Source organism: Zootoca vivipara, chromosome 1 (assembly GCF_963506605.1).
Source record: "Zootoca vivipara chromosome 1, rZooViv1.1, whole genome shotgun sequence".
In the NCBI taxonomy this organism is placed as follows: Eukaryota; Metazoa; Chordata; class Lepidosauria; order Squamata; family Lacertidae; genus Zootoca; species Zootoca vivipara.
The window spans coordinates 115560670-115586590 of record NC_083276.1 but is presented as its reverse complement, the minus strand read 5'-3'; the positions used below and the strand labels follow the sequence as shown (position 1 = coordinate 115586590).

The window sequence follows — 25921 nt, the reverse complement described above, 5'->3', positions numbered from 1 at the left end:
AGGTAAATGGGGCTGAGATTCCAGCCATAGCGAGGGGAGCAAAAACTGGACTGCAAAAACAGTCCACCATCTCCTCTCAACTTTCTTATGGCTCTCCTTGGCAAACAAACTTACAGGAGAGTAGCGCAGCCACCCACAAATACCCCTCCCCCCAAAACTATTTGTGGGCAAACACACATCTACTTAGTACTAAGTCCTACTGAATTCAGTGAGGCCTACTTCCATGTAAATGATGCTCAGATCTCAGCTTTTGCAAGGGAGTGAAAGCTGGATTGGATCATTGAACATATTTTCTCTCTTTCTCTCCCCTACTTCCAGCTTTGGGCTGGAACAAACCACACATCTTTCTCCACCTCCCTTACACCCCTTTCACACGAATTTAGGGTGTATTTATCTGGGAGCCTGCCCTATTGAATTCAATGGGTTGTATTTCATATAGACACATGTAGGATTGCACTGTAAAAAAACTCAAAACTCAGTCCTTGTCATGCCCTATCAAAGCCTCATGAAGGGAAAGTTCAGAAGCAGATGAAACATCCATCATAGCTGCTCTGGGAAATAAAAGGCTTCATACTGTGTAAGTGCTGATAGTAGGGTGAGGTAGAGATGTGCATCACTGAAATGCATTGCTAACAACAATGTTTAGTCAGAGTGCAGCAGTAATCAAACGATGTTATGGAAATACTGAAAAAGAAAATGTAGGGTGCATGTTTCCCCCTAAATTCTGCTGCAAACAGTGACAGAAAGGAGTGTCCTCAACTTTATGTGTTAATGACAAGGGTTCTGTGGGTGGGGTTTTCAACATGAAACTAGATCTGAGAAACAAATGAGCAGAATATATGGTCCTCATACAGGGAAATATGAAATCAGTTGATAAACAAGAGTGGTATAGAACCAGAGGCTATAATGCACAAACAATGCACAAAATAGATTTGGAAAACATGGGGTGTTTAAAGGCTGTGTAGAAGAGCCCATACAGAACAGGAATAAAGGGGAGGTGAAATCCCCTTATAGAAATGAAGATAACAGTCCAGTATGATAAAATACCAACAATCCTTTTTTTTTTTAAATTAAAGAGCGCTCAAGATGTCACTCAGTAATCTTGAGGATCTTGGTAACTCTTCAAAGATTCTACTTCTCTTTGAAATACCATAGCCAAGCTTTATTTTCTGTCATCTATAAAAAACATTTAGCAACTCTAAAAGTTGCTGACATTATATAAAAGTTGTCATCCCTTCACCCAACCTTCTGCACACTGATCCCTCCTTGAATCAAGAGCTCTCATGAAAATAGGTATTAATGTGTGGTGTTTAAAGCTATGCAGCTTCCATTGCTCGATTGGGGCTATGTGTGGTGTTCAGTATAGTCAGTAAGACCACCACACAATGCTCACTTGGAGGCTGTGGTGACAGAGTTCTCTGCTGCCCATCCCAAATAAGTAATGTTGGCTTTCAGAGCTTATAGTGCCATCCATTTAAACAAGTAGTTGAGCATGTGCAGCAAAGAACCATGCAGAACTTGACTGTTACAGATCTTTAGGCAATGAGTAAAAATGTTCTTAGGACTCAAACTGAAATGTAAACTACTTCCTCTGATACAACAAATGTTTCTCTGTTAACTAACACAAATAGTTTTAACATGTATTACCTGTCCACATCCAGGGGCAGTACATAAAAAGGGTTTGTCATCACTCATATTCCACAGGTCCTTGTATTACCTACATTGAAGTAAGAAACATATCCAGTGAGTCAGGGCAATTGCTCTAAGTCAACAAACTAACATCCTCCACAAATGCAAGAAGAAAGTCTGTGTGTATTGGTACCCCCCCCCTATAAAATGTCTCTTTATGACCAAGTCTCAAAAGCAGCAGTATTTCAACAAATACTTTCAACAGTTTTGAAGGTAGGCTTCCAAAATCATGTGAGGAACACCATGAAAGCCAAATAGTTTATGGTATTTATGTCTCGCAGATGTGAAACTGAATCTGACACATTCCTCTGCATGGCAAGCTGGGAAACATTTCTGCAAAATAGAAAATATCCAATGTGGTGGCGCACTCGCACAAATGAGACTTCTTCTGCTCTCTACAGCCCCCCCCCCCCACACAATCTGCTATGGAGGGTTGGGAAACCTCTGGAAAAGCTGGGGGAAGGAGGACAAGAAGGGAAACTCCCATTGTGTCTGCTGGCACAATGTTGGAACTTGCTCACAGAAGCTGTGTTGTAAAACAAAATATAAATGTATTAAAACATGCACATATATATGTACCTGGCAGATTTCACATGTAAGCCAAATTTCATAAGGTAAACGATTTATTATAGCCTCCTTTTCATGACAGTGGTTCTGTAAATCAAGAAGGGAAAGTCAATTATTAAATTATCTCTTTTTTACCATTTCTTGAATGGTTGGAGTGGATGCATCCGATTTCCATGAGAATGGTATATTCTGCTTCAGTGCCTGTACTTTACCAAATATATTTTCCCAACAACATTATGAGGTAGAATAGACCAGAGGTGGGTTCATGAAATAATTCTGCCCCAGTAAATACTCTTGACAGTCCCTGAGGTATGATGGATATGGGCAAACATGATGAATTAGATGAATGTGAATATGGAAAGCAGTAAATTCTATCATCATGATGGCACTTCCTCCAGCTGGCAATCATAGAACCTTTGATGGCAAAATCCATAAAAGCCTTGTTTACACATTATGCTTGCCCATGTAAACATGAACCTGGAGAAAGTCAAACCTGCTCACAGGGAATAAAATGTATACTCTGGACTTATCCTTAGAGATAGTGATAAGTCTCAGCAAGCTTCCGATTTGTACTATCCCATCTCATATCCTATCCCAACACTATCCAGAGCAGGGGTCGGCAAACTTTTCCACCAGCAGGCTGGATTGCCCATGCGCAGGAGCGCGCACACACACGCTGCTCTTTCCCTACTGGCTTTCCCCATGGCGGGGGAGGAGGCAGTGTATGCGGCTTCCTATTGGCTGCAGGAGCTTCCTGCAGCCAATAGGAAGCCATAGCTGCGTCCCGGAAGTCAGTCTCCGCATGGAGCTAAACTGGTGCACTGCGCTGGTTTAGCTCCACATGGGGACTGACCATATGTGGCCTGCGGACCGTAGTTTGCTGACCCCTGATCCAGAGTATCACTCTGTTCATAAGAAATTAAGATGTTATCCAATTCTATTCCTTGCATATGTTATACAATGCCAGTATTTATCTGGATTTTACATATACTGTAATATGATGTTCATGAAGCCAACAGTTCTTGATACAATAAGCAATATTATTAATCTTTTCTGTCCATATTTGTAGAAGCACTGGAAAGTTGTTCTTTTCAGATGAACCAAAGCAGAGAAGGGAGATAGGCAAGATCTGTCTCAAGTTACATGTGACAGCAGCAGGCTAGCATGTCTAAGTCTGTTTTGCTTATACAAGTAGCGAGCCCAACTGGCAGAAAAAGCAGGGAAAGGAAGCTAAGCAGCTGGGTAGCATGTAGTTCCCACCTACATACTTCCTTATACTCTTAAATACAGACTTGATAAATAATTGGGAGATAAACAGCTTAAATATCCAGATCTGCCAATGTCACGTGCAATTTGAACCTTGGTATAATGATGAAAAGAAGTTCATAAAGGTGACCAAGACAACAAGGAAGCCAAGCCAAAAAAGCTTTATAGTACTGTAACCCCTTTTTATAACCAGAACAAAAACCTATTTTTATCCTGGTTATATAATGCATTAAAATTTTCATCATTAATAGGAGCTCTTCCATTTGCAGAAGTCATACTCAGGATACAAATCACTATCTGTGACTTTGGTTAACCGATGCAGCATCAGGTGTATTGCTTTCAATGGGCAGAATTCACCTAACAAGTCCTGTCAGCAGAAGCCCTGAATAAGGACTTCCTCTTGCCGATGAGGCCTCCCCCAAACATGTGGTCCCTGCAATTGTCTTGGAGCAGATTAGGAGACCTCCTGTAACAGTTTGCAGTGGGAGGGGAGGGGAGGGGGATCATTCTGCCTTGCAAACTGAAATGCTTGCACCGATGGAACGTTCAACATAGTGTGATAGAGAAATCCTCCTGAAGATAGAACAAACTGCCTTAGTAATCCATGCCTGCTATTGAAGAAACCAATGTCCAAAGTCTAAAACGTGCCATGAAATCCCCAAAGGGCTAAGCTCAGTAAAAGTAATTTTTAAAAACTATTTTAAGAAGAAATATTGATCTATAAAGAAACTGTTAGTTACTTTCTAACAAAGAACAATTAGAGGCTCTCCAGCAAAATGGCAAGTTCTATTCCAGCACTGATGAAAGCCAATTGCTACATAATATTATAAATCCTGATATTAAGCCAATTTGAGAGTGGGCTAGTAACTGTTGTTCTCATGTTACAACTCATTCAGGAGTTCTTAAATTCCGCCTCGACAAGTGTTCTTAAAGAAGATAAAGGAACAAGAACAAAAAGTACAACCCCTCCCAAACGTAACATTACTTGCTACCCAGTTTGCACATCATATTAAACCATAGTTTATTTTAAATTATGATTTAATGAACAACATATTACCGCAGTGCTCAAAAGTCCTCACTTCACTTCTCCCCTACTCCAGGAGAGAAGCAAACCAGAGGATGGATTAGAATGAAATGCCAAACAGCAAAATATATGCTAGCTAGTACAGGTGAACAACTCATTCTTTCACATCACTGGATAATGCCCCTGAGCCAAGCAATAGCACAGTGACCACCATAAATGCAAACACAAAGACACTGCAAAAGAAACCTTTTTAAAGCTGAGGTAGGCGATATTTTAGCGGGCTAGGAGAAGATAACAGGAATAGAATCCATGCATAGCCCTCTCTTTTAATTTCTCTCTTTCTAATGGTTTTTATTAAAAAAAATATCTTGGGTAACAAAAAGGTACCGTATTTCATTGTATGAAGGGCAAATAATGGCACCTCAAGTCCAGATGGTATTTTATGGTGTTTGGTAGGGGCATTAAACCACGAAAATACACTTTTTCCAAAAGGTTCCCACAATTTTGGCCACTAGTGTACAAATTATTCAGATACTCTGAAAGGAGGGAAATTTCTGTATTTATAAATCACTGCTTCTTCAACTAACACACTATATATTTATATCCACTTCTGGTAAGATACTTTGAGAAATACATCTGTTATTAAATTTCGCTTTCAGTTTAAGTGCATTCCTAAAGACACTACTAAAGAAATGTCATAATTAAGGGAAGCCATTTTGAACAGTTTCTTCCTACTACACCAGGAGTGCATATGAAAGTATTTTCATCTATCGATACACTAGAATATTGACAATAACTGGGGAATTGCAAACTGCAATAGGTCAGCGGTTTTCAAATTTACTACCTTCAGGGACTTTTTCTGTATCAATTTGTCTAACTAGGGAACCTCGACATTTCTGAAAATCCTAGGGCTCTTGGGCCTTGCTGTCACCCCACCTGAAATAACTGTACACCCTAAAAAACAGACAACATTCTCTTGGGGTTGGGCATTGCAAGAAATGTGTGAGTAGTGGCCAAGCCACCTTTCAGCAAAACTTTTTTGCCTTTAACATTCTTCACATTCACAAACTGCTAATAAGCTCTTTAAGCCTCAGGTTCTCCCAGAACATACTGTAGTTTGAAAATCAATGAAGTGGATTATCACATAATTTTTAAGCAAAACTCTTTCAAGGCTCAGCAAATGTTATAAACTGCAATGCGCTCTACGTGGAGCTACCTTTGAAGGTGACCCGGAAACTGCAATTAATCCAGAATGCGGCAGCTAGACTAGTGACTGGGAGTGGCCGTCGGGACCACATAACACCAGTCCTGAGAGATCTACACTGGCTCCCAGTACGTTTCCGAGCACAATTCAAAGTGTTGGTACTGACCTTTAAAGCCCTAAATGCCCTTGGTCCTGTATACCTGAAGGAGCGTCTCCACCCCCACCATTCAGCCCGGACACTGAGATCCAGCACCGAGGGCCTTCCGGCGGTTTCCTCATTGCGAGAAGTGAGGTTACAGGGAACCAGACAGAGGGCCTTCTCGGTAGTGGCACCCGCCCTGTGGAACGCCCTCCCAGCAGATGTCAAGGCAATAAGTAACTAGAGTGGTACCTCTACTTACGAATAACTCTACTTACGAATGTTTCTACTTACGAATGGAGCTCCATCCGCCATCTTGGATGCGGTTTAGATAGGATTTTTTCTACTTACGAATTTTTAGATAGGGTTGCTTCGACTTACGCATTTTTTCTCCCAATGCATTCCTATGGGATTCGACTTACAATTTTTTTCTACTTAAGAATGTGCGTTCGGAACGCATTAAATTCGTAAGTAGAGGTACCACTGTATTCTACTTTCAGAAGACAGCTGAAGGCGGCCCTGTTTAGGGAAGTTTTTAATGTTTGATGCTGTACTGTTTTTAATATTCGGTTGGAAGCCGCCCAAAGTGGCTGGGGAAACCCAGCCAGATGGGCGGGGTATAAATAATAAATTATTATTATTATTATTACTATAAAATACAGTTTTCCAAGTATCAATATTTTTGTTAATGCCGGGTTCCTCACCTTGGTGTGTTAGATATTTTGGAGTATACAACTCTCATCACCCCCAGCCACCATAACCAATAGTCAAGGATTATAGAAACTGTAATCTAGCAACTTCTAGAGGGCACTAGGTTGGGGAACGGTGCTCTTAGCTAAGACTAATTGTTTTCACAAGGAACCCATGTTGGTCTACTGCAGCAAAAACAGAGTATTGTGTCACCCAGAAGACTTAGCGTAAACAAATATTATGGTACTGTATATGCTTTAACAGGATAGAGTCCACATCTTCTGATGCATGAAGTACTGTGCTGATTATTTATTTTATGCACACCCACATGTACATTTGAGGGTGGGACTGGATTGTAAACAGTAAGGAAAATGGGAAAGCAAAGGCAGAAATAATTATGCTATTAACAGTGACCATTCACAAAGCAAGTGTTGATGATAACACAAACACTGTTGTGGCATTGATAAGTTAATCCACAGCTGTTAATAAAAACCTGCCACCCTAATTCATGCTACCTGTAATAGAACTGAACCTCCTGATACAATTTGGCAGATTGTCACTTTGTTCAGCAACAGTCATTCCCCCATCCTCCTCCCAAATGACTGGGAGGATTTCAGAAGTCCTTGCTTCTACTTTTGATTAATTGAGGTTTGCCATGTCATCTGCACCAACATTTGCAAGTTCCTCTAGTGTCTTATGTTTGGGACGTGGGTGGCGCTGTGGGTTAAACCACAGAGCCTAGGGCTTGCTGATCAGAAGGTTGGCGGTTCGAATCCCCGCGACAGGGTGAGCTCCCATTGCACAGTCCCAGCTCCTGCCAACTTAGCAGTTCGAAAGCACGTCAAAGTACAAGTAGATAAATAGGTATCGCTACAGCGGGAAGGTAAACGGCGTTTCCGTGTGCTGCTCTGGTTCGCTAGAAGCGGCTTTGTCATGCTGGCCACATGACTTGGAAGCTGTACGCCGGCTCCCTCGGCCAATAACCTGAGATGAGCGCCGCAACCCCAGAGTCGGTCACGACTGGACCTAATGGTCAGGGGTCCCTTTACCTTACCTTTACTAGTGTCTTATATGACTCAAGTTAAAACAACTTCAGGTGTTATTATGCTACATGCATTTGATAAAGTATTCAATTAGTTACAAAACTGCTTGCCATGATAAACTGCTTGTTTCTGGCAGGGTTTCTAAAACCTTTTAAGCCAAGACATCCCTCTAAACTTGCTCCTGCTACTTCCAGGAACATGCCCAGCACCAAGTATTTGTTCCCATATAAACACACAAGGAGAAATGTTCCTTTAATTATGTGACATGCAAACCTGCTGCTGCACAAAAGTACCTGCTTCCTGAAACATGTTGTCCCCATCAGCCCAATCATCTCATGCAAGGCTGTCTTGCCTCTCCCCTGGAGACATCAGTGAATGCAATGCCAGAATTCTGCTAGGATGTATTAATCTGCTTGGCTCAGGATCCTCTGCCTCTCTGAAACTTTAAACACATCCGTACTCTTCTGTGTCAACAATCCCAGTTTGAGAATATACTGATTCTCTTAATTTACAGAATGCATCTTGGCCACCCAATCAGAATGATCAGTATGCTCTATAACATAACAATTACCTTACACTTTAGAGAACACTAAATAATTAGGTATGTGTTCTGTGTGTTTGGTCCATAGTTAGTTTATGCTGCTACTAAAAAAAGCAGCTTTGAAATTATATAAAACTCCCATCCCATAATCATCTACCAAAAACCAATGGGAACAAGGAGGTGGGTTCCCTTAATGGAAAAACCGAAGACAGAATTCTACAATTCAATAAAGATATTCCTATACTCCAGCATCATATACCCAAGAAAATACCTCAGAGATTTAACAGGAGATGCAAAATTACGGTAGTTATTTTATATAAAGGGCAATGGGGGAAAGAATGTACACAAATACACCTGACCTAAAAAGCATCATAGTGGTAATGAAGCAATTTACAGAAAAAGTTTGTTTTGAGATACCAAGGATGTAAAACTTTAAACAACTGAGATATGCTGTATTATGTTACTTCACACAATAAAAACCAGATGCTTTGCATATTCTAAGTCAGAAGGCAAGGCATGTCATTTTCTTACTGCTCTATGGGAAGCAAATGTTCTTTGGCTGAAGGATGGGATGAAAATTCCTTAAATAAACGAATACAGAAGAGGCTTCTCCAATTTCCTTGCCTTTTTATCAGTAAACTATGAAGAACCACAACATAACTTACCACTACTACTTTATCAAACACTACCTATCAGGGAACTAAAATGTGGAATGAGACACAGCCTGATAACTAAGATTTGTGGCACAACAGTCTGATAACTAAGATTTGTTATCTTACCAGCCTACCAGCAGCCCGAGTGATCTCTAACACAACACAACACAACACACTTCAGCAGCTTCAGGAAATGCAGCATTTGGGCCTGAACACACCATGTGTTGCTGCTGAAGTTCTGCCCTCCTTCACTTTGCTTTGGAGAGCACAAAACCTAAGCAGGTAAATGGGTAAATACACATGCCTGAGTATATTTTTTTACCCCTCCCCCCAAATATGTGTAACTGTTTGCACTCATTTACCTGCAGCAAACGTATGGGTACAGCTGTGTATGCTTCAGACCCTCCAAGTGTCCCTATTTTCCAGGGACAGTCCTGGATTTACAAAAGCTGTCCTGGTTTCTGGTGTGATCCTGGACCATCCCGCTTTTCCTTAGGACGTCCCTACTTTCAATGGAGAAATGTTGGAGGGTATTGCATGCTTTCATCCACCAACTTTCCACAGGAGCGTGGTCCTTAGGAAAAATTCCGCAGGTGTCCTCAGCATGCACCCTTCCTCAACTGGGAGGAAGGGGGGGAGGAAGAAAAAGAGAGAAACAGAGGGGGGAGGCAGAGAGAGACCAGGCCTCAGGGCACCCTCCATCAGCGAGAACTATCCTATGTGTATGTGTGTGTACATTTCTCTCTGCAGTGCAAGCGCTTCCCTACCCCCCCCCAAAAAAACCCTCCACCGTGACCTGTTCCAGCAACACACCGGGCGCTGCGTGTGTGTCAGGCTCTCTTATAACGTTCCTTCCAGGGAGGTGATGGAGTGGTCGGCACCAAGGGCAATGGGGAAACCGGGGGGGGGGGAGAGAGAACGAATGGTAGGAGCCAAATTCGGTCTCCCCCCCCCGCCGTTCTGTGACAGTTAGTGGCGGCGAGTAACGGCTTCCTAGAGCTCGCGGCGTTCTATGGCCAACGGGCACAAATAATAATAAAATCCCACCCACCCCGCTCAGTTCTCTCTATGCAGAGCAGCGGCGGCGCCATGTTTCAGCCTGCCAGGCTCCCCCCACCTCCCCTCAAAGCAGGGCCCGGCGACTTCCACCCCTAGGCCAGGCTCGGGTAAGGCCACACCCCGGGCTATTACACACAAAAAGAGGCAGCGGCTTCTCCACCTCCTCTGTTTACCACCATCCAAAAAAAAAAAAAAAAGGCCACACACAAAACTCACCCCTCACGACCGCCGGGAAAGCCGCTCATTAAAGCCGCCCGTGTCCCTCACAGGCTTCCGTCACATCTCGCGGGAACTCACTGACACATCTTTCTTTCTCGCTCTCTTTCCGCCCGGACCCCTCCCCTAGCACCCACCACCAACACGCCGCCGCCGCCGCCTCACCCCGTAGGAAAAGATGCAGCTAGTCACGTGACGAGGCGCTTTGGCGGGGAGGGGAGGGTGGTTCTGTGGAAGGAAGAGGCAGAGAAGACACACACACGCGCACTGGCGCCCGAAGCGGGTTGACACGTGGTTGTGGGTGCCGCGAGGGCGGGGCTCCTGACCGAACCTCCGTCCGGAAACAGCCGAGCGCGCTCGTCAGCCTCTCTCTCTGATTCTGAGCAGCAGGCAGGGAGAGTTACTCGCCCATTGAATGTGCATGAAGAGGCTTTTGGGATGATTGCGGGGTTTAAACAAGTGTACACGTTACGTGGGATTCTTGGTCTCTTAGGCATCTCCAAACTCGGCCCTCTAGCTGTTTCGGGACTACAACTCCCATCATCCCTAGCTAACAGGACCAGTGGTCAGGGATGATGGGAATTGTAGTCCCAAAACAGCTGGAGGGCCGAGTTTGGGGTTGCCTGGTCTTAGTACTTGCAAGAGGGAAAGGACACTCCCCCCTCCCCCATAGAAATCTGCCTTAGAACCATAGAGGGTTTTCTAGTCAGGGTTTCTCAAACTTGTGTCTCCAGCTGGTTTTGGACTACAACTCCCATCATCTCTAGCTAGCAGGACCAGTGCACAAGGAGGATGGGACTATTCCCTGCTATTCCAACTCCCTACAATGCAGGAATCGGTTTGGTGCTCGAACTCACCACCCTGAGATTAACAGTCCCATGCTCAACCCACTGAGCTAAGTGGTGCGAGTGGAACTAGTGGCCAGTTTAGCCTAGTTCTGCCTGAGCAGCTGCTCTCCAAGGTTTCATCAAGATTGCAGGGGGTTGGACTAGATGACGCTTGGGGAATCCCTTCCAGCTCTACAATTCTATGGTTCCAAAATGTATTTCATGACATGGGGAGAGGCTTTGGCTGGAAACAAACATACACAAGTCTCTCTTGGAGCTGTTAGCTAGCAATGGGAGAGTTCTAGCTTTCACACATACACTTAACGAGGCAGCAGGCACTTTGTAGCAGGTGGAAGTTTAAAACAAAAACAGTAAAAGCAACAGAAACCACCAGAATGACTGAAATCAAAGTTCAAAAAATGTTTTCATTATAAGCATTTAAGTGCTATTACTTCCATTCCATGTTATTTGAGTGCTCTTTACTATAAGCCTGTAGATCAGCATTATTTCTGTATTTCAAGTAGGACAAGGCTGTGAAGGTGCTGGGTTTTCTAAACAACACGGTCAGTGTTTGAACCAGTTCACATTTAGCCTAACCCCCCACCCCAACTACTGCATACTATAATTTGATGTGCTGCTTGCATCCTTAATTATGAATTTCCTATTGAATGCAGCTGCATAATTAAAAGGTGCTGCCAAGTACATCCTTATACCTGTACACCTGGAAAACATTAAGTGTTTTCAGCACTGTTTCTTTGCCTTCTGCAGCAGGCTCTCTGGTGACTGCCCAAGGAAAGACAGTACCTTTCAATCATTATCTGAATAAATTCCAGCTTTTCCTTGTTATTTCTAGGCCAGAACTGAGATTTCCATTTAGAAACAACTTAGTGGTTACTGATCTTCCTCATTCCTGAGCAAAACATCCATAAAATGTGGTAGGTATTTTACTTATTATCTTCACTTCCTTGGACTGAACCTCTCATTGACGTAGACAATTTTATTGTAAGTTCTATGAATACTCGAATACATCTAAAAGGCCCAAGATCTGTTATATGAATTAGGGCAAGTTATCTACATTAATAAAGTACTGCAGGTAGCTTGCTTTTATGGAGATGCATACACACACACACACATATATATAAGCAAGTTCCATAACCTTGTGACATAATACAACGTATACGGTAATTGTGGAAGCCAGGTTAACTGCATGATAAAGCTGAAGTCAGGTGTATAATATGATGTGTCAAGATTTACAATACTGTTGCACTGAGTTTGTCTCAATTTCCCTGACCTGGATTTCCCCTTCTAAGGTCTAAATTTAGACCTTGCGGTGCTTGGGGAAACTCTTGAGAAAGTCAAAACAAAAACATGACACAGGCAGAGTTTAAACTTGTTACCATCTTTAATTAAGCTGCTTTGAAGTAGCATACATTCCATGATAAACATATTTCGAACCCAGGTTCACAGAATCACATTGTAGTTCATTAATGCCAATGTTACAAACAGATCTCTTCACATGGCAAACAAGATCAAGAAAGCAACCATCAGACAGAAGAGACCCATGGCTTCAGACAGGGCAAATCCCAGAATAGCATATGAGAATAGCTGCTGCTTCAGAGAGGGATTTCTGAAATAAAAGGTAAAAGTCATGTTTGCATTCATTCTGAAGCAAGTCTTTTTAACAAATGCATCAATATTATAACTATGACGAGAAAAAAAGTTACAGTGGTACCTCTACTTACGAATGCCTCGACTACCGAAGGTTTCGACTTCCGAAGTCGGCAAACCCGGAAGTATTTTCGCCCCGCGCGCGGTCTGCGCATGCACAAAGCGCAAAAAACGTGCTTCGCACATGCATAAAATGGACGCTTCGACATCTGAAGGTTGTCGGATTGCCTTCATAAGTCAAGGTACCACTGTACCAGCTTATGGAGCAAATTGTTTACACAAAGGGTTTATTTAATTTTTAAAAAGTTTGTGCGCAAGGCACACAGCAACTAAACAGGAATTTACACAAGTTTCAGCATGGCTTGTCAGCCAAGTGCCTGCAGCTCAAATGACTGAAAAGGCTGAGAACCATGTGGCTGTTGCTGAAAGCAATGCTATTTGGCAGGTGTAAGTACGTGAAGTGCATAGTCTTAATATTTCCTCTGGAAGAAATGGGGAAACCTTTAGATAGTTCTACCTACAACTCCCATAAGCCCTAGCAAGTGTGCCCAGGGACTATGGGAATAGTAGTTCAGCAACATATGGAGGGCCAAAAGTCCCCTCTACCTGCTCGGAACAAAGGCAAGCACCAGCAATTATGTAATTTCACTGCTTACTAAAACTCAATTTATTTTCACAGGACTTTGTTGATCATTAGTACCAGTTGCTTGTATTTATTAATTTTATGGCTTTGTTTTATTTTGTATTGCAATTTTAAAATGTGTTTTTTTACTATTCCGTCTCATAATTTGAAATGAAAGGCTGTGTATCTTTTAAAATACATAAAAAACACCACCTTAAAGCCACTCAGAAAATGGGAGGTAGTGGCTACACAAGACTTACCACAAGAGTTAGTAATTTCAGCTGCCTCTTCCCATGGAAAGTTATACCCACCAAACCTTTTAGTGACATTGTGTGGTTCCTGCTCAGTTTCCCAACAGTCTCTACTTAAACTTGAATCTGATATCTTGGCCAAAGCCACTAACATTGTATGCTGTTATTATACAATCCAGAAGAGTATTTACGAAGTTTAGAGCTGGAAAAATTAAAGAATTGGCCATATGCATGCAATCCCCCATCAGCACTAGTAACTACAACCCTTTATAGAGAGAGATTTTAAAGACCTCCCACTTTCAGTTGAATAGTTTCAATTGTAAACATTTAGTTAAGGACCAAGATGAGGCAAAAGTGTTGTTTTTTAAAAGAAAAGCTTCAAATGGCTTTAACAGTTTCATCTCTGCCAGTTCCTTGGTCTCAATACAGGAAGTGTCTTGTCCCATATCAAGCTGCCCACGTGTTAAGATAACTGCCTGATGCCCTGCTCCAACCACCACCTCTATCAGAGGTAAGTTGTAAGAGAAGGCTTTCCTTCCATGGACAATACCTGGATTGTGGACTGCTCCATTCAGAAGGCTTGCCTGGCAACAACAATATCTTTTAGGCACAAGGCAAAGATCTTTCTGTTCAGCTAAGCATTTTTCAATATCCTGATCATCTTAAACTCCGACTTAACTATAAAAAGTATAGCTACTTGTTTAATGATTGTAAAAAAGGTAAAGGACCCCTGACAGTTAAGTCCAGTCGTGAACAACTCTGGGGTTGCGGCGCTCATCTAGCTTTACTGGCCAAGGGAGCCGGCGTTTGTCTGCAGACAGTTTGTCTGCAGACAGTTTGTCTGGGTCATGTTGCCAGCATGACTAAGCCGCCTTTGGCGAAACCAGAGCAGCGCACGGAAACACTGTTTACCTTCCCGCCGGAGCGGTACCTATTTATCTCCTTGCACTTTTTGGTGTGCTTTTGAACTGCTAGGTTGGCAGGAGGTGGGACCGAACAATGGGAGCTCACCCCATCACGGTGATTCGAACTGCCGACCTTCCGATTGGCAAGCCCAAGGCTCAGTGGTTTACACCACAGTGCCACCCGCTTTAATGATTGTAGAGGTTTTTAAAAGTCTTCTAAGCGACTTCAAAAGTTTTCTAAATTCAGATCTATGGCAGTTAAGAAATGTATTAAGTAAACAGAATGAGTTATGCTTTGTTACTTTATACAAGCCCCAAGGTCTTCAAATTCCTGACAGGTCTAATTTGCTACTCCTTCTTACGCTTGGGGCAAGTGCACAGCCTTTCTGACAAGCCTCCTTCTATCCACACCCATTCTGTCCCCAGTATTAAGGAGCTTTCCTCCTTAATCCCAGGGAGAAGACACATGCAGAGCTGGCAGAAGCCCTGCACAGTTATTTCCAGCTTTCTCTGCTTCCACCAGCTCTGGGAGCCACAGCCAGGCTAACTGTGCCATGTGGGTGAGCAGAACAAGCTACAGTATCCTAAACTTGGAAAAAAAGATGTTGCAACTTGAACCCCTTTCAGTATAATGCTGAAAGTTAGAAATAAAGGACCATTACCTGGCATAGCCAATGATTAAACTCCCAAAGACTGTTCCAATACCAGCACCGGAACCAGCCACTCCTACTGTGGCAGCACCAGCACCAATAAATTTGGCAGCCGTGTCAATGTCCCTGCTGATAGCACTAGTTTGAAACTCCCTTAGTGCTAGTTGACTGCCAGTGTTCTGAGCACCAGTAAGGAAAGTTGTGTTGCCCTGAAAGAAACAAGAAGAATTGGATTACATTTGGCACAAGTATTTGCTATAGATTTGTACTGTACTACGAAAGTCACAAGCTTCTACAGCAGGGAAGGAGAGCTTTAAGACACATTTCTTTGGACAGGTGAGTGAGAAGATTTAGAGAGGGTTAGGTTCTTCCTAGATTTTTTTTTTTAAGAACCATGGCGGAAAGTGCCCAAAGCAGTTATGATTCTGATGTCCCTAACAACATCTGCCCACCTGGAACCATCGACAGCATGACGCAATCCCACATCCCTGGAAGAATTAATCGTACCGGACTGAAATTCTGCAAGACAGGTTTAAGCCATCTACTGTGCATTTTGCACTAAATGGCTTGAAGGCATATGGGGGTGGGGCAGAACCTAAGCTACTCTGACTCTGAGCAGTACTTAGATTGGAGACCACTCAGAAATAAACCAAAATATAAGCAGCTTCAAGATCCTTGGAATAATAATAATCAACATCATCATCATCATCCATCTGGTTGGGTTTGCCCAGCCACTCTGGGTGGCTTCCAACAAAATATTAAAATGTCTTCTAGTTGTTTTTCTCTTTGACATCTGGTGGGAGGGTGTTCCACAGGGCAGGTGCCACTACTGAGAAGGCCCTGGTTCCCTGTAACTTGGCTTCTTGCAGCGAGGGAACTGCCAGAAGCCCCTCAGTGCTGGACCTCAGTGTCCAGGCAGAATGATGGGGGTGGAGGTGCTCCTTCAGAAGCAGAGTACAAACAAACACTTTACTACCCGTACTCAGCTGCAGGTCTGTGTTGTTCCAAGTTCAGACACTGAACACAAGGCAGCACGTGTTTGCCAAAAATGAAAATCCGACACTTTGTTGCAAGTTTTACTATTACAAGGCAACAACACATGGGCTCACCAGATCGTTTAGGAAGCTACAGAATTGTTTAAGGTACCTCTCCAGTCCTGGCTTCTGGCCTAAACAACACCGTTGCAGAAATTGGTCTGTACAGAATTCTTGATCCAGTGCGCATCTGAAAAGGGGAGAGGATGAAGAAGTGTGTTAAAGTAATGGGCACTCTCACAAAACTCTGTAACCATAGCCTTCAAAGCAATAACTACACAACATTCCCAGCAGCTTTTGGATTCCTGGGATTTAGTTCTCTTTACGATCACAGTTCAGTAAGTCCATCCATTGAGGAAAATTCTTATTCTATGAAGCTTATCAATGGCTCATCAGGACTTGCAAAGGCACAATTTTGATCTGCAGTCATTCTTACTACACTGACTACAGCTAAAGTCAATGCCACTGAGAAAAAAACTGCTCTTGAAGTCTGACCTTCACTTTTGGCACACGTGGGTTAGATAACACAGCTCATCAGAACCTTGTATTCCCATACGGTATTAAAAGTGTTTTTGCTGTTGAGATAAGGATTTAGTTGGGACTCTAAGCAAATTAACCTTGAAGGATCTCCTCCATTTCTCTCCTTTCCATGTTATCAAGCATTAGCGCCTTAACCGGTAGCAAGATTTCAGAGACAGCTCATCTGTTTGCCTTCATTCTACAGGTACAACTAAGAAAGCTCAGAGCTCCTGTAGCACACTGTCATTTGTATGTTGGCACACATTGCCTAAAGGGGTGCAACTCTGCTGTGCTCAATGACCTTCAGGTCGCTCCAGACCCTACAGGTCTGCAAAAGCAATTCTAATATTTTAATCCTAAGAACTATTAAAAGACAGGCCTGGCGAATTCAGCCTAACTCGTTTTGTGGGGCAACCAAGCAATCCAGGTTTCAGCCTAACACACCAAGACCAGCCAGTACCCTCAGATAAGCACTCCCAGCCCCGGAAACCAGTTCCCAGAAAATCCAGCAACACCCCTCCTCCCTACTATAAGTTGATCTGTGGACTGACAGGTCAACCTGTCAATTAACCCTTGTGGCCTAACCCTCCAAGCACAGATTAAGAGGAAAGGCCTTATGAATGAATGGCTGAGAGGCTGCTGCGGCCTGCTCTTGCCCTTGGATCGCCTACTCGCTTAAGGTCACCCAGTTTTCCCACCCCCACCCCGCCCTCTTTCTGCAGCAGTGGGCCAACTCGGGGGGGGGGAATTTTGCAAGGAGGGCCACATTGTCCTTAAACATATGCATGAAATGATAGACGTGGAAAGGCAGCTTGGCTGCAAGCAGCAGCTAGGGCAGAGGAGAGAGGCATGAGACAAAAGTCTCCTTGCAAAAAGCACCATTAAGACGCAATGCCCTCCAATTGAATGACTTAACGGGGATCGCCTCTATCCCAGAGTCCAAATCTCTTCCCCCCCCCCCCAAATCATCAACGACCCCAACCTTTTGCAAAGAAAAAACCTCAAGGGCAAGAGGGGGAAGCGACCCACCCTGACCAATGCGCAGGCCCCGCTGCCAACTCACCAAGGCGGGGGACCCGGCGGCGAGCTTGACACAGGCGAACATGGCTGCGGACGGGCGGGCGGGCCGGTGGAGCAACGGGGGGCGCTGCGCGGGCTATGGGGTCCCGGGTCTAGGCCGTCTGGCTCGCTGCAGGGGAGGAGAAAGGAGAGTTTTAGGATTCCGGACGGCAGCGCTCTCGGAGCGGGAGGAGGGCTGAGCTCCCCGATGGAGACGGATACAAGGACGGGATCCGGCGAGGCCTACCTTGAACCCGGCAGCGGCGGCTCCTCCGGCTGAGTTGGTGCAGCGGTAGAGGTCGAAGGGACTGCGAGCTCTCCGCGCAGGCGCGGCGACGGCGCTGGAGGGGCGGAGCGCCCAGATGAGGAGGGGCAGGGGGGGGGAAGAGAGAGGAAATTTAATAGGAATTATAAAGGAGGCGAGCGAAACGTTTGCAAGGTCGCTTCCGTCGCGACTTTAATCCATAATACTGTATTGTGGTAGGAATAAAAGGAGGGAAGACTGTATCGACAAGGAAAAGCGTGCTTTTTAAATAATAATGATGATGATGATGATAATAATAATAATTATAATAATAATACTGTAATCATGTTGTTGTTGTTGTTACTATTATTATTATACTGTAATCATAATAATTTGCTTGGTCCCAGCTCCTGCCAACCTAGCAGTTTGAAAGCACGTCAAAGTGCAAGTACAGTGGTACCTCGGTTTATGAACACAATTGGTTCTGGAAGTCTGTTCATAAACTGAAGTGTTCATAAACTGAAGCGAACTTTCCCATTGAAAGTAATGGAAAGTGGATTAATCTGTTCCAGACGGTCCGCGGAGTACTTAAACTGAAGCGTTCATAAACTGAAGCGAACTTTCCCATTGAAAGTAATGGAAAGTGGATTAATCTGTTCCAGACGGTCCGCGGAGTACTTAAACTGAAGTGTTCATAAACTGAAGCGAACTTTCCCATTGAAAGTAATGGAAAGTGGATTAATCCGTTCCAGACGGGTCCGCGGAGTACTCAACCTGAAGCGTACTTAACCCGAAGCATGGGTGTAATTGGTTCCGGAAGTCTGTTCATAAACTGAAGCGTTCATAAACTGAAGCAAACTTTCCCATTGAAAGTAATGGAAAGTGAATTAATCCGTTCCAGATGGGTCCGCGGCGTTCATAAACCGAAAATTCGTAAACCGAGGTGTTCATAAACCGAGGTTCCACTGTAGATAAATAGGTACCGCTACAGTGGGAAGGTAAACGGCGTTTCCGTGTGCTGCTCTGGTTCGCCAGAAGCGGCTTTGTCATGCTGGCCACATGACCTGGAAGCTGTACACCGGCTCCCTCGGCCAATAACGCGAGATGAGCGCCACAACCCCAGAGTCGGTCAAAATTAATTTATTCCCTAGCCACTGTGGGTGGCTACCAACAGAATATTCATAATAGTAATAGAGGGGATTGAGAGAACGTCTTGAAAGACGTGCACTTTTCATAACTGCAGGGTGGGATGCTTGTGAGCATGAAAGGCAGAAAATGCCACAGATTGCTATTTTCTTTATGCCAGCAATTTTGTTTTCTTTTTGCCAGGAAAGTGGGTGGGAGAAGTCTCAGTGTCCCACCTGCTGAATGTTCCCTGAAAACATAGAATTGTACAGTTGGAAGGGACCACGAGGGTCATGTCTCATCCAACCCGCTGCAATGCAGGAATCTTTTGCCCGACATGGGGCTCGAACCTGAGATTCAAGAGTCTCATGCTGTGATGCTGTGCAGACTAACAACCCAGCTTTGCCTGCAGCTATTAAAGATGCAAAAGCCTTATTAGGAGGATCAGAAAAATGGTTAATTTCCATGCTGCATGTGGCATAATAAGGTGATGGTTGTACACAGGTGCTCCCATGCTCCACCCCCTCAGTATTAGGCATACGCAAAGCCCTTTGTCGCTTTTGCTGCAGGAGGGTAATTGCAGCTACCCCTCTGGAAATTATCCAAATGATGAAATGTAGGTTTGAATAAAAATGGCACCTGTGCATGGAAAATAGATCATAACCCTCTTTTGGATATTTTTTTTCTTCTGTATATGGCTGCCCCTCAGCAAAATTATTTAGGCTGCTTACAAAACAAAAACAATCATGGGACTTTAAAAATACAGTAAGAACAAAACAAAACCCCATCATATACCAGCAAACATAAAGCTTCCGCTAGCGGACACAGGAGAAAAATAAAACTATTTGCATCTCAGCTTAAAATTACACTGAAAGAGTGAGAACATAAAGTTAATTGAAAACCACATTAAAACAGTGAATGCCTGGCCTGGAGTTGGTTTTAAAATACAGTTTTTTCTCACTAGTGTGTTCCTCTCACCACACCCAAACAGTTGCACTGTCCAGCAAGATGTTTGGATCCATCTAGAGAGAACATACGGTACTCTAATGATCCAAACTTGTGTTTGGGAACAAACCCTAGGCCTTCACTGTTTCAATGTTACACCCTCCAGAGACAGTCCCAGATTTACAGAAGTCGTCCCAGTTTCTGATTTGATCCCAGAAATGGATCTCACCTCTGCCCCACCACTATGAGTCTGCCATGGCTCTGGGTGAGCAGTAAAACCAGGTGAGTCCTCTTGTTGCCCCCCACAAGCTTCAGACACAACTTAACAACCATAAAAATCACCCAAATTCAACAAGTGGATTTTTGTTTGTTAATGTATGGCCTTCCTAAAGGATAGCATGGGGGAGAGAGGTGGGAGCATAATATAGCGGAGTGAGTAGAATCCTTGAGTAAAACAGGGAGGGGCCCCTGACCATCAGGTCCAGTCGTGTCCGACTCTGGGGTTGCGGCGCTCATCTCGCTCTATAGGCCGAGGGAGCCGGCGTTTGTTCGCAGATAGCTTCCTGGTCATGTGGCCAGCATGACAAAGCTGCTACTGGCGAACCAGAGCAGCGCACGGAAACGCCGTTTACCTTCCCTCCAGAGCGGTCCCTATTTATCTATTTGCACTTTGATGTGATTTCGAACTGCTAGGTGGGCAGGAGCTGGGACCGAGCAACGGGAGCTCACCCCATCGCAGGGATTCGAATCGCCGACCTTCTGATCAGCAAGCCCTAGACTCTGTGGTTTAACCCACAGCGCCACCTGAAAACAGGGAGACCTGGGCTTAAATTATTAGTCCTAACCTCTCAGCCTGAACCTACCTCACAGGACTGTTGTGAGAATAAAAAGGAAGGGTGGGATAAAAATGTAACAAATGAACAATTTTGAGGGGTGGGGAATTCATGTGCCTCTGCTTGTCATTTATTGCAAACAGAACTCATTGTTAAGAGATGCACATTTGCATATATACTGGAGGCTTTCAGTTCATCAGGATAGATAGACAGATGGAAGACACTGGCCTTGAACCAGGACTCCCTTCAGCAAGGAAGTATTCAGACCCCTGGCACAGCGTTTCCTGAGAATTGGGCGCGGGCAGAGACACCGAGAATACTGATTCTTGATCACTGCTCCTTTGATATCGAGGAAGCATGTCTCCACAAAGTCCCCTACCCCAAATGTTTAACTCATAAGGTTCATAACATAAGGCCCATAATTAAGCTATTTTTTTTAAACACCACAACAAACTGATAATTCAGCACGGGTTTCCTTAGGTTTAAAAGGATAACACGCTCTTTTAACCCAAGATTTATTTCAAAGCCCTCCGCACTGCCTGCCGCGTTTGCGTTCCTGGAAAGGAACTTGTCCCTAATGTTTGGATTTGATGAACACACTCGCTCTCTGGCATGGCTAGATTCATTTCCATCTGTTTGCTTGGCATTGTTCCCATTGGAAATGTGTGGTGCCAACTTCAACAGGGCATAGGTGTTAACTAAGCATGGTTTTGGAAGGGAGGGGGCCCCTTCATAACACAGCAAGCGCCACTTCCACTGCCAGGAGATCCCGCTGTGTGCAAATAATTCCAGCTTAGGGCCACATGCTTCATTACATGAGATCACATCTGTAGGTGCTTGTGGGCGTCATAAAAGCAACAAATGGCTACTGGAGTTCTCTTTCCGCTCAGTGTTTGGAATATTACATGGGAAAGTGTCACTGAGCTTGGATGCAAGAGGTTTTATAGACTCGAACCCTTCGGCAGATCCCTACTTTGACTTAACCTTTTGGGGTTTGCATGGCTTGGTGGGTTTTTAATCGGTACAACAGTTTTATAGGCTTTTCGGGAGAAAGGACCATACCTTGTCCAGGATAACCAAAGATGTATTACTAGCAAATCTGGCACCATGTGCATTAAGTAATATTAATGCAGTACAAGTTTTGGCAGTTATTTTGCTCCATAGCCTGTGCTCACCAGCAAATGCAGTCTGCTAGAAGGTGCATGGAGTTTTCTCGAAGCTACGAACATGAGTTTGACCAAACTGCGGGAGGCAGTGCAAGACAGGAGTGCCTGGCGTGCTATGGTCCATGGGGTCACGAAGAGTCGGACACGACTAAACGACTAAACAACAACAGAAGGTGCATGTGGTTGAAATAGCAAGAGATGAAGCTATAATAGCCTTAAATATATAAACTTGGTTTGAATTATTGAGACTTGGATATGGCCAAAAGGGTATGTGAAGTTTGGAAAGATCATTTGATTTGGGCCATTTATTTATTTATTTCAGGTTTTTTTATTTATCCCAAATAGCACTTTCTGCATCCAAAACTGGGGGTGAAAGCTTTGCATTGCTTGTGAAACCAAGGGTGCATTGCTAAAAACCTCATGACTCAAAGTGGAGAAATGAAGCATATGTCTATACATAGCTGCCAACTTTTCCCTTTTCTCACGAGGAAGCCTATTCAGCATAAGGGAAAATCCCTTAAAAAAGGGGATAACTTGGCAGCTATGTGTCTATATCTGCTGACTTTTACATTAGTTGTTCAAGTGAATGTTAGCACTTAAGGCTTGCAAATCTTGTCCAGTCGTCACTGTACCTTCCCTCATTACAACCCCATGAAGCAGGTCACCATTATTCCCATTTGAACTGCTTAGAGCAGGCATGGCCAAGCATGGCCCTCCAGATGTTTTGGGACTACAATTCCCATCATCCCTGACCACTGGTCCTGTTAGCTAGGGATGATGGGAGTTGTAGTCCCAAAACATCTGGAGGGCTGAGTTTGCCTATGCCTGGCTTAGAGGATTTGACAATGAAGCGGTATACAAATTTTAAAAACAGATTTCAAAAAATAAGATGGACGTGCTGTTTATTCCTAAAAGAGAAACGTTTGCCTGGGTGATGAATGATTACTTCTCCCTCTGGTGGCTGGCATGTGACCCAGCTGCCTCACCATGGAAACTTAGCCCAGTTTAAAGAGGATCAGTCGAAGAACTGTTACAAAATAAGGTAGAACATATGTCTAAAATGTATAATTTCTTATTAGAATGGGAAACAAAAGACGAGATGGTTAAAACATCAATGACACACAATATAGGACACAATATAGACCTAAACCTCTGGGAGAAACTTCGGAAAAGTGATCTGAAATTTACTGCGTGTTATTCTCTGAAAGCAGAATCAGATATGTGTTGGAAATGTAAAGAAACAAGAGGTACCTTTTTCATATGTGGTGGATGTGCAGAAAGGTGAAAGAATATTGGGAAATGATTTATAATGAGCTGGAAAAAAATGTTTAACTTTACCTTCCCCCAAAAAAACCAGAGACCTTTTTGTTGTGAATAATCCAGACAGAAATTCCTAGGTGCCAGAAAAGTTTATTTATGTATGCAGCAACAGCGGCCCATGTTTCGTTGGCCCAAAAATGGAAAGTGAGCGAGGTGGTCCCTGGTAAAGAGGATTGGCAACTTAAGATGTTAGAATATTCAGAACTTGCAAGTTTAACCCACAGAATAAGAGAGCAAGAAGAACGCATATTTAAAGAAGGGTGGAAAACATTTATTGAATATATGGGAAATAATTGTACACAGCTGAAAATGCTGGCAACATTAAAATAAATTCAACAGAGTGAATAATATTTGATTGATGTAAAAGTGGAAAATTGATTTGAATTGTTATAGTAAAATATGCAGGAAACTATGATATGTAATATGAACCATGCATGGAAGGAGAAGAAGGGAAGTCATTGGATATTTCAAAGTTTGTAAAATGTTTAATTTGATATGTAGAAAAAAAAACCACTCAATAAAAATTATATAATAAAAAATAGAGGATCAGTCAAAGCATTCTAACAACAGCTCCACACATTATGAATGATGAAAAATGTAACATCTGAATGTCACTCTTAGATACATTTTTGTTGTGGTTGGCATCTGTCTTGGAAGACAACAAAAGAGTGTGTTTTCAGGGGTGAAGTCTAACAGTTGGAGAGTTACAGCGCCTTCTGTGGCTGTAGAGACCGATTCGGGAAAGACATGTTTTATTGCAGGTGGGGCAGATAAAGGCGTCCATTTTTGCTGCTATATGTGCACTGTGGTGTTTTTTCTCTCTGATCCCCCCCTTTCTCACCTGGACCCCAACTCCAAGCAGGATCAAAACCAGCATTGCAAAATTCAGAAAAGTTCAAGTGTTTCAAAAAGTGCAAATCAATGAGGTTTGCCTTTAAATGTGAGCTGAATCAAATTTCTCCTCTCCCCCTAGAAGTGACAGCATTTTTCTCCCACCACGTGTGCAGCCAGTGATATGGTTGGGAAAGGGCAGTGGATGCCGAACATTATTTTATAAATAGTGCAAGTGTTATTAGGGTTAATGAAAGAGAAGGGGAGGGGGGAGGGTGGCTGCTGTTTTTGACAATGATCACACATTCTCCAAACCTCTAGTTTGGCCCCAAAATAACGTTTGTCCAACTTCCATGAGAATCAAGTTGTGGCCTATTATTGGCCCAAGAGACATGTTTTAAAATTACTGTTGTGTGACCCTTCAGTTAATTGTAGGTCTGCATTCCCTAAGGTCATTCAGCTTAAAGATGTGTGACAGACTCCCCTCCCCAATTTAAAACCTATTCCTTTAAAGATTGTAGGCTAATTTGAATATTAACCACCTGCCAAGTTCAACACACCTCTACAATAAACCTTACCTTCCTGACTTGTTGGACAAGAAGCACAGTGTGGCTCTCGTATAATACCACAACTTTCCTCTCTCTCTCTCTCTTTATTATTTTAATGACAGTGGCAAATGTCTGATTATTCCCAGGTGTTTCTCCCCCCCCTTCCCCCCTGCTCTTCCAGCCATGAATGTGACTATTAGGGCCGGAGCCATAAAGGATGTCTTTCCCCACTTCCTTCTATGCCTGTCCCTTAACAGAACTGCAAGTCCAGCCTCTTCCAACCCCTTCAATTCCCTGAGGTATCCACCAAGTATTTGTGTTGACTGCCTTAATTTTCATCTCCTCTAATCATTCCCTGCCAGATGGCACTTAAAGTTTAATGGCCCCTGTAAAGGCAAGTCCCCTTTCTTCTTTTAAGCCATCACGTGTGTTTGCTTAGTAAACTGTTAACTGTTCACAAAGCATGAAAGGACCACCAACACAATTATTCCAGAGAGCTCACATCCAAATCTTGATTTCAGTGGAAGGTGAGTAGGTGATATATTATCGTGAGCTATGCGACCTTAGATTTCAGTCTGTACTTGGTAAGAGCAGGTTGCAAGCTCAACTCACCAAATACAGTATAGTCGTACCTTGGAAGTTGAATGGAATCTGTCCATTTGACTTCCAAAACATTTGGAAACCAAAGTGCTGCTTCTGATTGGCTGCAGGAAGCTCCTGCAGCCAATCAGAAGCCGTGGTAGCCCCGTCGGATGTTCGGGTTCCAAAGAACGTTTGCAAACTGGAACACTCACTTCCGAGTTTGTGGCGTTTGGGAGCCAAAACATCGGAGTACCAAGGCGTTCAGGATCCAAGGTACGACTGTAGTCTCTGTCCGGATGTGCGCTTGTGGACATGCTAGGCTTGCCCTCCTAATACACACCAGTTTCCATGAAGATAACGAACAATTCAGGTGTTTATCCCCGGCTCAGCAAACCACTTCATTGCAACACAGAAGAGCATCATTCCTGATAGGCAAGTTTGTTACCATACACAGCCTTGTGCACAGCCTTGCAAATATGCCTGCAGATTTACTAGCCTGCCTACCACATCCACATACAAGCTTTCATGGCACAATGTCAACAGCAAAATAACCAACGCAATTCCAATTTGCAAGTTGTTCTGCAGGTGTTCTGCCATCGCATCTGTCGTTATCGGTACATCTCACATTCTGACAGTATAGTGGTGCTTCCACGATATCCTATTGATCCTCAGCCATAGGAATGTGAGTACAGGATTGCTCT

General features: G+C 43.6%; 2 protein-coding genes across 4 annotated transcripts in view; both read right to left on the bottom strand.

Moving 5' to 3' along the window:
* The window catches only part of ATF2 (activating transcription factor 2), a 44230-nt gene extending 33862 nt beyond the window's left edge, over positions 1–10368 (bottom strand). For 2 of the 3 annotated variants that reach the window (XM_035134905.2, XM_035134935.2), the window contains exons 1-3: positions 10092–10368; positions 2269–2343; positions 1648–1717 (exon numbers count right to left, since the gene is read on the bottom strand). In XM_035134905.2, coding sequence (XP_034990796.2) covers positions 1648–1695 — 48 coding nt within the window. In that variant the 5' untranslated portion in view covers positions 1696–1717; positions 2269–2343; positions 10092–10368. Of the gene's footprint in view, positions 1–1647; positions 1718–2268; positions 2344–9867; positions 10055–10091 lie in introns of those variants that run through there. The other variant, XM_035134914.2, reaches the window with a different exon arrangement.
* A 1930-nt stretch (positions 10369–12298) lies between these two features.
* On the bottom strand, positions 12299–17955 carry ATP5MC3 (ATP synthase membrane subunit c locus 3). The gene is made up of 5 exons (XM_035134892.2): positions 17874–17955; positions 17631–17756; positions 16161–16238; positions 15027–15223; positions 12299–12545 (listed from the first exon to the last, which is right to left on the bottom strand). Exons 2-5 carry the CDS (start codon positions 17670–17672, stop codon positions 12431–12433), a joined length of 432 nt encoding a protein of 143 aa, XP_034990783.2. The 5' UTR covers positions 17673–17756; positions 17874–17955; the 3' UTR covers positions 12299–12430.
* Between the last annotated feature and the right edge of the window lie 7966 nt (positions 17956–25921).

Excerpts from the sequence above, each read along its gene's own strand:
- ATP5MC3 (XM_035134892.2), bottom strand. The coding sequence starts at position 17,672 with ATGTTCGCCTGTGTCAAGCTCGCCGCCGGGTCCCCCGCCTTG. Across the intron at positions 16,239-17,630 it reads CCGCCGGGTCCCCCGCCTTG|ATGCGCACTGGATCAAGAAT; the intron begins GTGAGTTGGCAG and ends TCCCCTTTTCAG. Across the intron at positions 15,224-16,160 it reads CAGAAGCCAGGACTGGAGAG|GGCAACACAACTTTCCTTAC; the intron begins GTACCTTAAACA and ends TGTTTCTTTCAG.